Source organism: Odontesthes bonariensis, chromosome 23 (assembly GCF_027942865.1).
Source record: "Odontesthes bonariensis isolate fOdoBon6 chromosome 23, fOdoBon6.hap1, whole genome shotgun sequence".
Lineage (NCBI taxonomy): Eukaryota > Metazoa > Chordata > Actinopteri > Atheriniformes > Atherinopsidae > Odontesthes > Odontesthes bonariensis.
The window spans coordinates 15,473,805-15,486,345 of record NC_134528.1 but is presented as its reverse complement, the minus strand read 5'-3'; the positions used below and the strand labels follow the sequence as shown (position 1 = coordinate 15,486,345).

Here is a 12,541-nt window from a genome sequence, read left to right as displayed (position 1 = left end):
GCTGAGCTGCACTGATAATTTTTATCACTACCTTCTCCTTTGCTCTGAGCGCCCTGCAGGCTTTCTACAGTGTGTGTGCATGTGTGCATGTGTGTGTGTGTGTGTGTGTGTGTGTGTGTTTTGCTGCTGCAGATTCTTGGCATGGGAACTAGGGATTTTCCATGTTCCTCTGAATGTTCGTTTTTGGGCTCTTTTTCCCACTCTCGCCTCAAAGCCCCTCCACCACACCCATATTCCTCACCGACCACCCCCTCTTCTCTCTTTGTTATTTATGCTCTTCAGTCCATTCCATCTAGTCAGTGTTTCTGTGGTGAGGATGTATGTGTGTATGCGAGAAGTGAAAGGAAGGAGCTAAAGTGTCTTAAAAAACAGTTGGAGGGACTGCAAAGTCTTCTTGGGGCAAAAAATGCACATTCCTGACATGTCCTCTTTTTATATACTATACTCCTCTTAAGCTTGAGCCCACACAGCAAGGAGATTTAGTTATATATGAAGATGAGTTAAATGGAAAGAGTAAAAGAAAAAAAAGAGAGATAAGAGTGGGTGGGCGGCCAGGGGGGTTGCTGCTCCTGCTCCTCTGGAATGCCTGACTTTTTCTTTTAATTAATAACAGATGTCTCAGCCTTTTCTCTCAGGAGAATTTTGTGTGTGTTTAATCTGTTTTCCAATAGCATTGAGTGGATGTGTCTGTATGGGAACAAAAGAGATGTCCCCATTATTTATATCATTACATTTAATGGCACAAACAAGGTTTGGGTTAATTAAGTAGCATTTAGTTTCAAGGTTAGGGCACGGTCATGTGAAAAGCAATTCTCTCAGTTCTGAATAGGTTTTACATATCACACTGTGCCATCCTTTATTTAACATAGAAAGCCAAAATATAGAGGTAGCGTGTGAAAAATGTAAGAATTTCCTTACTGTGTCCATATGAATTAAGAGCGTAAGTAGAGAAGAGAGCTGGACATAAACCATTGCCCACTAATCTAAATGAACTAAAACAATGTTGTGATGAAGAGTGGACCAACATTGCTCCTCACAACGACATGAGAGACTGATAACACCATACAGAATATGACCACTTCAAGTTATTGCTGCTGAAGGTGTTTCTACAAGTTATTGAGTCATGGGATCCACTGGTAATTATCAGATGATTAACATTATGTCCTCATGGGGCAGTCTGTGGCGTAGTGGGTACAGCAGACGCCCCGTGTACAGAGGCTATAGTCATCGTGCAGCTGGCCCCGGTTTGAATCCCACACTTTGCTGCGTGTTATTTCCCCCTCTCTGCCCCTTGCTTCCTGTCTCTCTTCACTGTCCTATATATAATAAAGACCAAAAAATATAAATTAAAACAAAACATTATGTCCTCATATGTTCACCTTAGTACTAAAAGAGGGTGTACTTTCTTTTTTACGAAATTCTCCATCTAACGTGATCCGCACAACTGTGAGTGTGCGCGTGACAATCATGTTTCAGATGAATCACAATCGATAATGTCTCACACTGCCTCACTTTTAAAACTGCCTTAATATACTCTAAGAGTAGGTTTCTCATTTTATCATTAACAAAGACCTAATGTGGCTAGTTCACTGAAGCAGAACTTTTCAAGTATTAGTCTTATTGGTGAACTGTGTCAAAGCAGTCTTCTCTTATTAATAAAGACCAAAACTGATCACTTAATCAGTCTGCAAAGCTTCTGAGTTTACTTTTTTTTTTTCTACATTAACGCTGCAGCGTTTTGAAGCGAGAAAACCTTAACTCATATTCATTCTGACAGCTGAATTTGCTGATGTTTGCAGTCTGAAAAATCAAACAACCCAGTAATATAAAACCAATGTTGCCTTCCTTAAAGCGAGGCAATAGCATTTCTGTGCCACACATGATTTTGTGGAGTCTTTCCTACATGATCTGGCATGCAGGCTAATCACACAAACAAGTCTTCGTCACTGTAACTGTGTGCAGACCGCGACATGACGCCAGTCATTATGACAGCTTACAGCATCTGCTTTGCATTACTGGAAATGTGTTAGATTGCAAACATGATAGGGTGGGAAAAGCTCACAATCAGGGACTTGCCTGTTTACTGTGAATAACAGGGACTGTCTCGAACAGCACACATCAGATATAATGTTTTTGTGATTTGTATACGAAAAAGCCAAGCATGACTTGTTTTCCATTTTTGCTGGTCTGTGAATTTTTGCTGAACCAGCAAATCTGCTCTTAATCTGTACCATGTTGCCTGAAGATCTAACACCAGACACAGTTTATTACTTTTAAACATAGCTAAAGATAAAATTTAATGAAACTTTATGTTATAGTGGTAAGCTTTGCTATGCTGAGGGGAACAACTTTTAACCATCAAGTTAATCTCAGATCTAATGAGATACATTTGCTGTTTGCCTAGTAAATTCCGCTACTCTGCTAAAGGGCAATATTCCACATATCTGTGATCTTGCAGATAATGTGAAATTTACAGGAAATCAAGTGTAAATGAAAGAATTCAGGAATGTGTTCAGGTCAATGAGGGAGGAAAGTAGTTAAGAAATAACCTTTTCAGCTCTTAATGTAGTAGTTCACTTCAGGGCTCTATGAATTGCTCTAATCTCAAAAAAGGAGTTTTGTTTTAAGGCTTTCCTTTTCTCTACATACATAAACAGAATATCTGAAATGCGCATTAGCTATACAAGACTGATTTCTTTGATTTCTACTCATGGCCTCAGACGCATCCTCCCTCTGTGGAATTCTATCTTCATCGTCCATCACTGAGTGTCATGGTTTAGGTAAAAATAGATAGAAAGCTTCTGCATGTTTTGAGCAGTTATCTCATTTTATGTTTTGAAGGCACCAAGACCGTACTTGCATATCTCTTATTCTCTTCTTGCTATTGTAGATACCAGATAGCTTGAAACTTGTGGTGACAGGTTGAAGAGATAAAGATTGTGTTCAGATTAACAAAATCCCAACTTGGGTTACATAGAGTATCCAAGAGAGTCCAAAAGTAAGCTTTAGAGGCCTGATGAAATGATGAAGTAATTCCAAAGGAACCTTTACACAACCGCTTACCGGAGAGATGACAGGTTGTTGTTGTAGCCTTAAAGACATGAATCATCTTGTATTTGGCTGCAGATAAACTATGACTGCATTTTTCTAATAAATGCTAAACTTGATTACTTCACTCACCCGAGATTTCTCCAGAATTTCTCCAGAATGCTCACTAATAGTAATGACCAGTAATGTCAATGTATGACACCCTAAAAGAAGCTCAACTGGACAAAGGCTGTCCCCATTTCATATCTCTTCTCATAGCTGAAATGTTTACTTCTGTTATCTCATGTGACATATACAAAAGTCAAATTATTGTCCAGTATACATACTGTATCTGTACTGCTTGTGTAGAAGGATTTTGTGCATTACATAAGACAAGAACAGACTGTATTTTCTTCCTGTTGGGTTGATATCCAGAAGACATAATATTGTCTTTCCCTTTTGTGCTGATAATACCCAGATGTACTTACTGCTCAAACCTCACACTGTTAATTCTATCAACTTGATGAGAAATAGTTTAATTTCACTAAAATTGTCTTAACCTTAAATAAAGATATATCAGATAATTAATACCTCTCGATGTCAGGCAGCTCTTCCCAGTAATGTTGTATCATATCTTGGGACACCCTGTTGCAAATAAAACTTTAAACCCCGGGGTATTATTCTTAATTCTTCTTTTTCTGTGGATTTGCTTGTTAAATCTGTGATAAAAAAAAGCATTTTTTACTTTGATTTGTAGCAGAGGTCAGACCTTTCATTTAATGGCCTTGAGAAGGCCACTCATGCTCTTGATACGCTCAGACTGGATTGCTGCCATTCATTGCATGTTGTAATGACCAAGTTGCTACAAACACAGCAGCAGTTGCTTCAAAATGCTGCAGCCAGCCTTCTTAATGGTACTTGTAAATATGAAAATACACCTGTCAGCCACAACATTGCAACCACAAACAGGTTGATACAATGCAAAGCCCTGCTGGGAAAACCTTGCATTCACATAGATGTTACTGTGTTGTTACAATGGTGCCGCTCGAGTGGCAGCCTGCTGCGTTAGCAATGGACATGTTGACTCTTTCTTTACACCTTCTTGAGATTTTTTTCCTGAACTTTTTGTTTTTTTCAAACGAAAACACAGATTTCTTTTATAAAAATCATTTTTGTGCTGGTTTGGATGCCGGGCTGCTGGACTGATTTCTGCTGGTAACTCTGGCACTCTTTTTTTCATTTGTTATGATGCATCATCATGGCAACGGGAAAGTTGTTTTGCATCTGAGAGCAGCTGATTCAGCGTTCCAAAGCCCAAGTAATGCCTTAGATAAGAGCCCAATTCCAGAATAGTTGAAGAGGAGATGTCCACGATGCAGAGAAAGAACAACACGGAAAAAAACAGGAGGAAGAAACTGTTTCCTCAGCTGATTATCATGGGAAGTGTGACATCACTGGCAGATAATATGGACTAACTCAGAGCGCTGATGAAGATGCAGGAGGAAGGCAATAGTGTTTTTTTCACTGATATGGCAGCAGGAACAACAAACTATACGTGCAGACAGAGACTGACGGTAACAGTGAAGGAGGAGGGATTACAGATGATGTAATCCTGAACATCACTGAGAAGGAGCATCTCTTCTTCAGAGATGTTAATCTGTTGGCTATGAGTTTCTGTCCACGTTATCTACCGAGCGAGCACTTCTGTGTTACCTGCCAAAGCTCTGTGTATACTCATTGGCTTTTGTTACAAAGCTACAAAAACAACACTCCAATCTATTCTACAAGATTTTATTTTCCACAACTCTCTCTTCTACACCTCATCTTTCCAAATATTTTTCAGCTGATGTTTTCCTGAACACAGGAAATAATTCAGGCAACATGAGCGGAAGTAACATGAACAACATGACAGAGAACAACTAAGATCCAGCGGTTAATTTGGTGAGGGAGAAAATTACAAGTGAACAGCAGGTGAGACAATCAGTGAAGGAAACCAAGTGTGACACAGGAAGTAAATACAACAAAATACACATTTTGGAAAATAACTAAGAAACCAAAAACATAGCCAAACAAAAACTCAGACCATGACAAAATCACAACTAAAAACATGTTTATTTTTTAAGACCTACTTTCCCATTGTTGGTGTTCATCATTGCTTCCCATGTGATTATCATCTTTCCTTAGCTATTTCATGTAATAACTTAACTGATCGAGTGGCTAAAGTTGTGAACTTGTGTACTTTTTATAATGTTTTCTTCAGGTTATACTGTTTATATCTTCTTTTTTTTCTCTCATACTTATATAAACTAACTTGACCAGAATTTTAACAATTGTCAATTGTAATTGAAATTAAACATAAAAGTTTGTTGTTCAAAATGTGTGTTCAGATAAAGACATTAAGATTCAAAGGTAGTTACCCTTATAAAGCGCAAAATGAAAGAAATTCCTGCGACGACAGATGTCTCCAAAATGTATTTTGCACCAGGAAGCTAATTTACTGTCTTTGGTTGAGGACTAGCTACAGGGCAGACCGACAGTCTTTACCACACAGGGGATGACAAGAGAGACAGAAATTAAACCAGACTGTTGATTGATTTCAGGAAAGTCCAATGGGCCCACACACACCACACACAAAAACACACATACATATGAATTCATGCCCCCCTCTCCTCTTTCCATGCACATATGTATATTCTTCCCCGAAGGCTGACATGTTTTTCTCTAGTGCAGTGGGTCAGACAAGGATGGGTTACATGAGGAATTCCCTAATTACTCCTGAAGTGAAAGCAAAATCAAGCACATGTTCAGTCTGCAGGAACAAGGTGTTAATAACGTGTGTGTGCATGTGCATGATTGTGTTGCTGTTGTTCACGTGGACATTTTCTGTTCAGGGCATCCAGTCACCATACTTGTTGTTGTGACAGACGTTTTTTTTTGGGACTAAATTAGATTAATAGAAACATTGTCTCTTCAACTTTCAGGGCGTGGTGAGTCGGGAGCCGTTCCCTTTACCTGCAGTTCCAGCTCCTGCCTGTATAGACACTTCAGAGAGTTACTATGAGGAGGCTCAGCCCTACGAGGAAACTGTTAACGGTAAGAGTCCTGGTTAAAAGTTTTCAAGTGGAAGAACTGTTTGATGTAAAGGTCCACTGTGTTGTATTTGGTTACGTCTAATGGCAAAGGCGTAGAATGCAACAAATTGAAATCCCCACCACCACCCAACCCTCAATCTTCTTATCCGAGCGTAAAACTATGGTGGTCTCAAAAAATGTTTTAAAGCAAACAAAGAAAATAAACTGGTTTGTCCATTGAGGTGCAACATGACAGAGGGTGTGGGAAAGAGGATCAGCACTGTCTGTAAACATAAATGGCTTGCTTAAAGGTAACAGAATTACAACAAGTCTTATTTTCACTCATTTCTTCACTAATGAAAACAAATGTTTTCACAAATACACTGTGTTGTATTTCTATCAGCAGTACACTCTAAATTATACATCTTGGAATATTTTTACTGAGTCGTCAGAGCCAAAACTACCAACTATATTTGCTGCAATGCTTCTTCAAAGAACACCTGCTGCAGTAGTTTTGAATAATCTTCCTACGAAGACCAGTTCTTTATGTTTGACTGAGGCTGTTCGTGGAAGAAAAAAAATTATTTGTAAATGTGTGAATTGGGTACATTTCCCTATCCATGCAGTGTATTCAGAATGCAATGTCAGCCATGAAAAGTAAAAGATACCAAAACTCAGTTGTCATAGCAAAGGGACTCAAAAGTACTCAAACCCTACTCTCCTGAGTGAAAGCCTCAGTTTAACCCGTTTGTCCAACACATTCTGCTCCTCGTCTGGACTTTATTGCTCCTCATACTGCCTCATCATATGACCTGTGATAGGCCACAGCCTCTCATAGGGATATGTTTTAGAGCCTGAAAACAAAACCAAGAGGCAGCTGATTTATAATAGACTAAAACTGTTGTGTCCAATGACACCAAAATGTACTGCCTAACCCAGCATCAACAAAAAGGTTTTTGCTTTGTCACTGTATTGTGTTTTGTGTTTATGTTACGAAGGAAGAATTAAGGGATTCAGTTTCAAGATAATTCTGAGACATAACACAATGCAGAAAGCTTAAAAATATTTGAAAACTATACACAGACTATATAAGTCTACTGCAAACATACCAGCTATGTTTTCCAATTCAGTTTTCACTGTCCTACACCTGCAAGATTAATGCATTCTGCCTGGTCCATTGTTGCATTTTATTAGTCACACACGCCTTCATCTGAAATGAGCAATACAGAATACTTGGAAGTATTAGTAAATTGTTTAATGTGTGTTAATAGAGGGATACATCTATAAATGTTCATACGTTGAATAATATGTTGAATAGGCTAAAGGCCAGGCATTTTGGTCAGAGGACATAGATTTTCTCAAATGAAATTTGGCGAAAGTGCCTGAGAATGTTTTTCGTGAAGGTTTTTTTTTTTTTCTCCGTTCGCCTTTGGAAAATCTACTTTTCAATTTTGCTGCTTGGGTTTTGTTTTTCTTCCTCTTCTGACTGTTTTCTTTGATGCCGTGTAGATCTGGAGTGTTCTGGCCTCCTCTCAGGGCCCTGGATACGAGTGCACAGCTCTGACAGTGTGATCTATGCTGTTATCACCAGGGGTAGCAAGGACTTGTGTGTCTCTGTGTGGCATGTCTTTAATTGTTTGAGATCTAATTAAAAGGTTGCATGGGGAAACCAGCATGACCAGAGTCTGGCATGTAAAGGATCAACTTCCAGTCAGAACAACCATCATTAATCAGTTTTCTGAACTGATCATTTTTTCTTTCATCCTAACTCTCCATCCCTTTCCTGGCCACCATTCATCAATATTTAAGATGTGCTCACCGGTTTGAGTGAGTAAATCTTCGCCATTCAAGATGGGCAAGAAATGAGACATGATCCTCATTAACTCCTTCAAACTCATCCAACAGAATCAGCCCTTTTGAATCTTTGCTTTTCACCCCATATCATTTTGCATCCCTTGTGTAGTAACTCCTGCAATGTTGTAATTGTTGCCTCTTCTTTGTGTCTCTTAGATGACGGAGAGGCTGTTAGCAGTTCATATGAGTCCTATGATGAAGAAGAAGTGACCAGGGAGAAGTCACCATCTGCTCAGCACCAGTGGCCATCAGCAGAGGCGTCTATTGAGCTGATGAAGGACGCTCACATCTGCGCCTTCCTGTGGAGGAAGAAGTGGCTCGGCCAGTGGGCCAAACAGCTCTGTGTGATCAAAGACCATCGCCTGCTGGTGGGTAAATGACTGAGATGAAATTAAAGACCCAGTGAGGTTTTGTGTCGAATATTTATGAGCACAGAATTTTGATTTGCCTTGACTCTTTAAACCATTCTTTGCTTTTGGGGTATACCTGTTTGACTCGCCATTTTCCCAGTTCTAAATCTTAATGAGAGTGGAATTAGTATTAATATGGGAATATTTCCATTTTTCTTTTAATACTTTTGAATAACCCTTGGCCATCTTTGCTTATTTAATGTTTCAGAAAAGGTGTTTATTTGGACTTCTCTAACTTAAAAAGTATGAAACCGAGACTAATAATATTAACTTTACTGGGCTTACTGGTTTGAGAAGTGATCCATGTAAACATTTAGGGAGGGCCCTGATTATAATTTATAGGGGTGTGCAAATTTTGTATCAGTTTTTCCAATATTGAAAAAAAACACCCTAAATACACTGTTGAAAGGCACATGTGGAACAAGTGAGTATGTCTAATGAACCAGCTATTAACAGTTGTGAAATAAGAATTGGCTTATTCGCTCTTCTTGAAAATGTCACGTGTAGTATGACTGCAAAGGGCGCTAATGACAGAATTGCATGTGCCTTGAAATAAATATTTACACACATTAGCAACGACTGTTTGGCTAGAATTAGCTTTACTTGTTATGTCATTAATAATTTACCTGAAAGATACATCACACTACCACAAACAAGCTGTCAGAGCGTGTTGCACAGCATGTTAACCTGCTTAGGTTCCTGCTTTTGTTCTCTGCCTCTCTCAGTGCTATAAGAGCTCCAAGGAGCAGACACCTTTGCTGGATGTGAGTCTACTGGGCTGCAGTGTGGTTTACAAAGAGAAGCAGTTAAAGAGAAAAGAGCACAAGCTGAAGATCATCCCAGTCGGAGGGGAAGCCATCGTGCTGGGCCTTCAGAGCAAAGAACAGACTGAGCAGTGGCTGAAGGTGACAAATTTAGAGTTGTCAAAGTGTTTTCCTGATATTTCTATGATGATTTTCTTAGAAAACTTACAAATGATGTGCATCTTTTTATACACATCAGGTTATTCAAGAGATCAGTCCCAAACCAGCTGAAAACTGTGACCCTCAACATTCTGTGTCTGACTCCCCAAGGCTTATTTGCACTAAGGTACACTTGTTTGAGCCTTTTTCCTTCTTTCTTTTTTTTAAAAAAAAAATCACACACTGTGTAGCAGAATTTTAATGATTTCTGAATAATATGTCTTTGAAAATGACTAAAATGTAGATCTTAAAACACACAGGGAGAGATGAGCGAGAGGTACTCGGTGGCTTCAGAGAGCGGCAGCAGCACAGACAGCCATGCTGAAACATCAGAAAACAAAGATGGTGAGTGACCTCAGGAAATTTTAATGTTGTAGTTTCTGTCACGAGCTGATGTGAGTCACTGGCCGATGTGAGATGCTCAGATAAGACTCATGCTCGCACTGCAATTCTTCTCTGATGTACATACCCACATTGTCTCTGGTTTCCAAAATAAACAGTCATTTGCTTAATTCCTAACCAATTTTCATGAAAGTCTGTTTGTTATAAATGTGAACAAGTGTGATGAATTACATATCATGCAGATTTAGATTTGAAATTAAGTTACTAAAAACGCCAAGTAAATAGCCACAGGATAGAGTGGGCTCGGATCCAGTGACAATATCTATGTAGTATTTCCTCCAAATATGTAGAATTCTACAACACTCGGTTGCTTGATGTGAGTCGGCTAATTAAACTTTGATAATAAAAAAAAGGAGGACACTCAGTCACTTCATCTGAACACACGAGACACATGTTGGACAGATGTCATTACTCAAACATAATCCCAAACAGTCTTTATCTCAGCTAGTTTATTTTCATTTTAGTAGTTGGTGCTGTTAATTAGAAATGCTGTTAAGTAACCAAATTTGTTGTCTTTTTGCCCACAGTGAAGAAAAAATACGGTGCAGGTTTGATGTTCAGCAACCTGATGAACATTGGCAAGAAAAAAATCTCATCACTGGAGAGCCAAGAAAAATCTGTTGACACCTCAGGTAAACAGAAAATCCACTTCACTGTACATGTCATTCTCTGGTCAGATGTCGTTCCTTTTTGTGTTGTTTGCTAGATGATATTTTTACTGGCAGGTAAGGTCTATATAAAGTTGACATTAAATATATGCATCCTAATTATTTAATTATTATTTTTTTCCCTAAATTTAGCAACTGGTTACAAAGTGTAGTCACGATTACACTAAACTCTGGAATACAACTTAAGAAACACCTTTAACATTGCAGTGAATGATAGTTATTTCTTTTGATACCCATAATGCATTAATTGGCTTTCTACTACCAGGAGAATAAATTGTTTAGCTTGTCGTTTATTTAAGCAGTTCATTCTTACTCCCATCTGGTCACATACTCCCTTTCACAGATTATATCACAGAACCTTCAGTGTCCATAAAACATACTAAAGCTACAGATTCCACCATCACATTTTAGCAAAAAGATAATTGGTCTCCTCAGCTGACAAATGTCAGTTCCTTGAATTGTTTTTTTTGGTTGTGGGAAAATCTTACTCATTATGTTTGTTATAGGTCACCAGTGCAGCTTTTCTGACATAAATACAAAACTTATATGTTTTGGTTCTGGGAACCAAAATTTGTTAGCTGGGAAGCAGTCTTGACAATTGCTAAGACATAAATAATCCATTTGCCTTCTCATACGCCCTTATCATACACATACAATAATAGTTACAAGGAAGAGAAACAGGTGCCTTATGATTACGTTGACTCTTCCATCTTCCCTCAGGCTACCTCAATGTGCTGGTGAACAGTCAGTGGCGGACCTGCTGGTGTCTTATTAAGAATGGAAAGCTGTGGTTTTACCAAGACAAGGGAAAGAACAAAGTGAGCCAGCCAGCTGTGACCCTGGAGGGCTGCAGCGTTTTGCCTGACCCCAGCCCAGAGCACCTCTACTCCTTCAGGATCGACATGGATGGCACACAGCTGGCAACCCTAGAGGTGCACACATTGTGTAGTTTCTGCACTTTTTGAAGTTAGGACTATAAGTAAATGCTTGAGATACTGTGGTCTGACACTCTTTGACAGGCAGTGAAACTTTACTTTGACTCTGACTACAGCGGAGGTGGTTTCAGTCAGTTATGCGGGGAATATTAATATATTACAAACTGCGTGTGTTGCTTAACCAAAGTCTATTGGAAATAGATAGAGTTGATATCTGGTGTGCATGCAGCACGTTTCCTGTCTACGGTGCATGCGTGCCTCAGATGAGAGCTTACTTCAGCCTCACTGTGTATTTTGGAATTCCGAGAAATAAGCAGAAGTCTAAAATGTCTACTGATTGAAATCCCTAACACTAACATGTCCTCCTTTAAAACTCACTTTCTGCTGACATCAGACCCAGTCACTGTAATATATGTATGCACACAAGGGTGGTCTGGCTGCTTGTGTGTATGAAGGGTGGGGATGCACTGGGATTTTGTGGACTAATGCTACACCCTATTTTATTAGTCCTTCAGTACCGCCCAGCTGCGGCGCATATTTGGTCATAGGCAGTGGAATTTAATGTTTAGTCTTGAGGGTTCATTCTTTTTTTTTGGAAAATTGGTCCACAGAAATGTTTTACAGTGCAATCTGTGTCAATCACACCTGTATCATATGCTGGGAACATTTTTATACAGTTGTTCTAACTGAGCTCTTTGAAACTCTCAGAGTAATAAAAGGCTCTAAGCATGCTACCAGGTCACTTATTGAAAAAAAAAAATGCTTTAAATGTATCTTACTGCTAATTTGCTAATTCATTGCTAATAAGCCTCTTCTAATATAATGTCACAGCTAACTTGAAAATAAACAGTTCTTGTGTTAAAGTGTTTAACGAAGCAAACAATGCTGTAGCAATAATTTAATTAACTGGGTGGCATTCAACATAAAACCAAGAGGGTTTAAACCCATGATGTTGCAAGTGCTTGTTTTGTACTGAATGCAAGGTCTTTGTTTTCTTCTCCCGTCCCCTCCCAGGCAAAGACATCAGCAGATATGGGTCACTGGCTCGGCCTCTTGCTGTCACAGATGGGGACAAAAACTGACCCAGAGGAGCTGACGTACGACTACGTCAATGCTGAGAGGATCTCCAGCATCGTCAATGCTGCAAAGACTTCCTTATAGTAAGTCAAGTCTTACAGTAAGTATATATAATAAGTCAAAGGGATGTTGTGC

General features: G+C 39.1%; 1 protein-coding gene across 3 annotated transcripts in view; it reads left to right on the top strand.

Moving 5' to 3' along the window:
- afap1l2 (actin filament associated protein 1-like 2) overlaps positions 1-12,541 on the top strand; it is a 44,465-nt gene that overhangs the window by 25,764 nt on the left and 6,160 nt on the right. For 2 of the 3 annotated variants that reach the window (XM_075456963.1, XM_075456962.1), the window contains exons 5-13: positions 6,009-6,120; positions 7,608-7,691; positions 8,109-8,320; positions 9,088-9,267; positions 9,365-9,451; positions 9,585-9,669; positions 10,254-10,358; positions 11,115-11,326; positions 12,344-12,489. In XM_075456963.1, coding sequence (XP_075313078.1) covers positions 6,009-6,120; positions 7,608-7,691; positions 8,109-8,320; positions 9,088-9,267; positions 9,365-9,451; positions 9,585-9,669; positions 10,254-10,358; positions 11,115-11,326; positions 12,344-12,489 — 1,223 coding nt within the window. The remainder of the gene's footprint in view (positions 1-6,008; positions 6,121-7,607; positions 7,692-8,108; positions 8,321-9,087; positions 9,268-9,364; positions 9,452-9,584; positions 9,670-10,253; positions 10,359-11,114; positions 11,327-12,343; positions 12,490-12,541) is intronic. The other variant, XM_075456964.1, reaches the window with a different exon arrangement.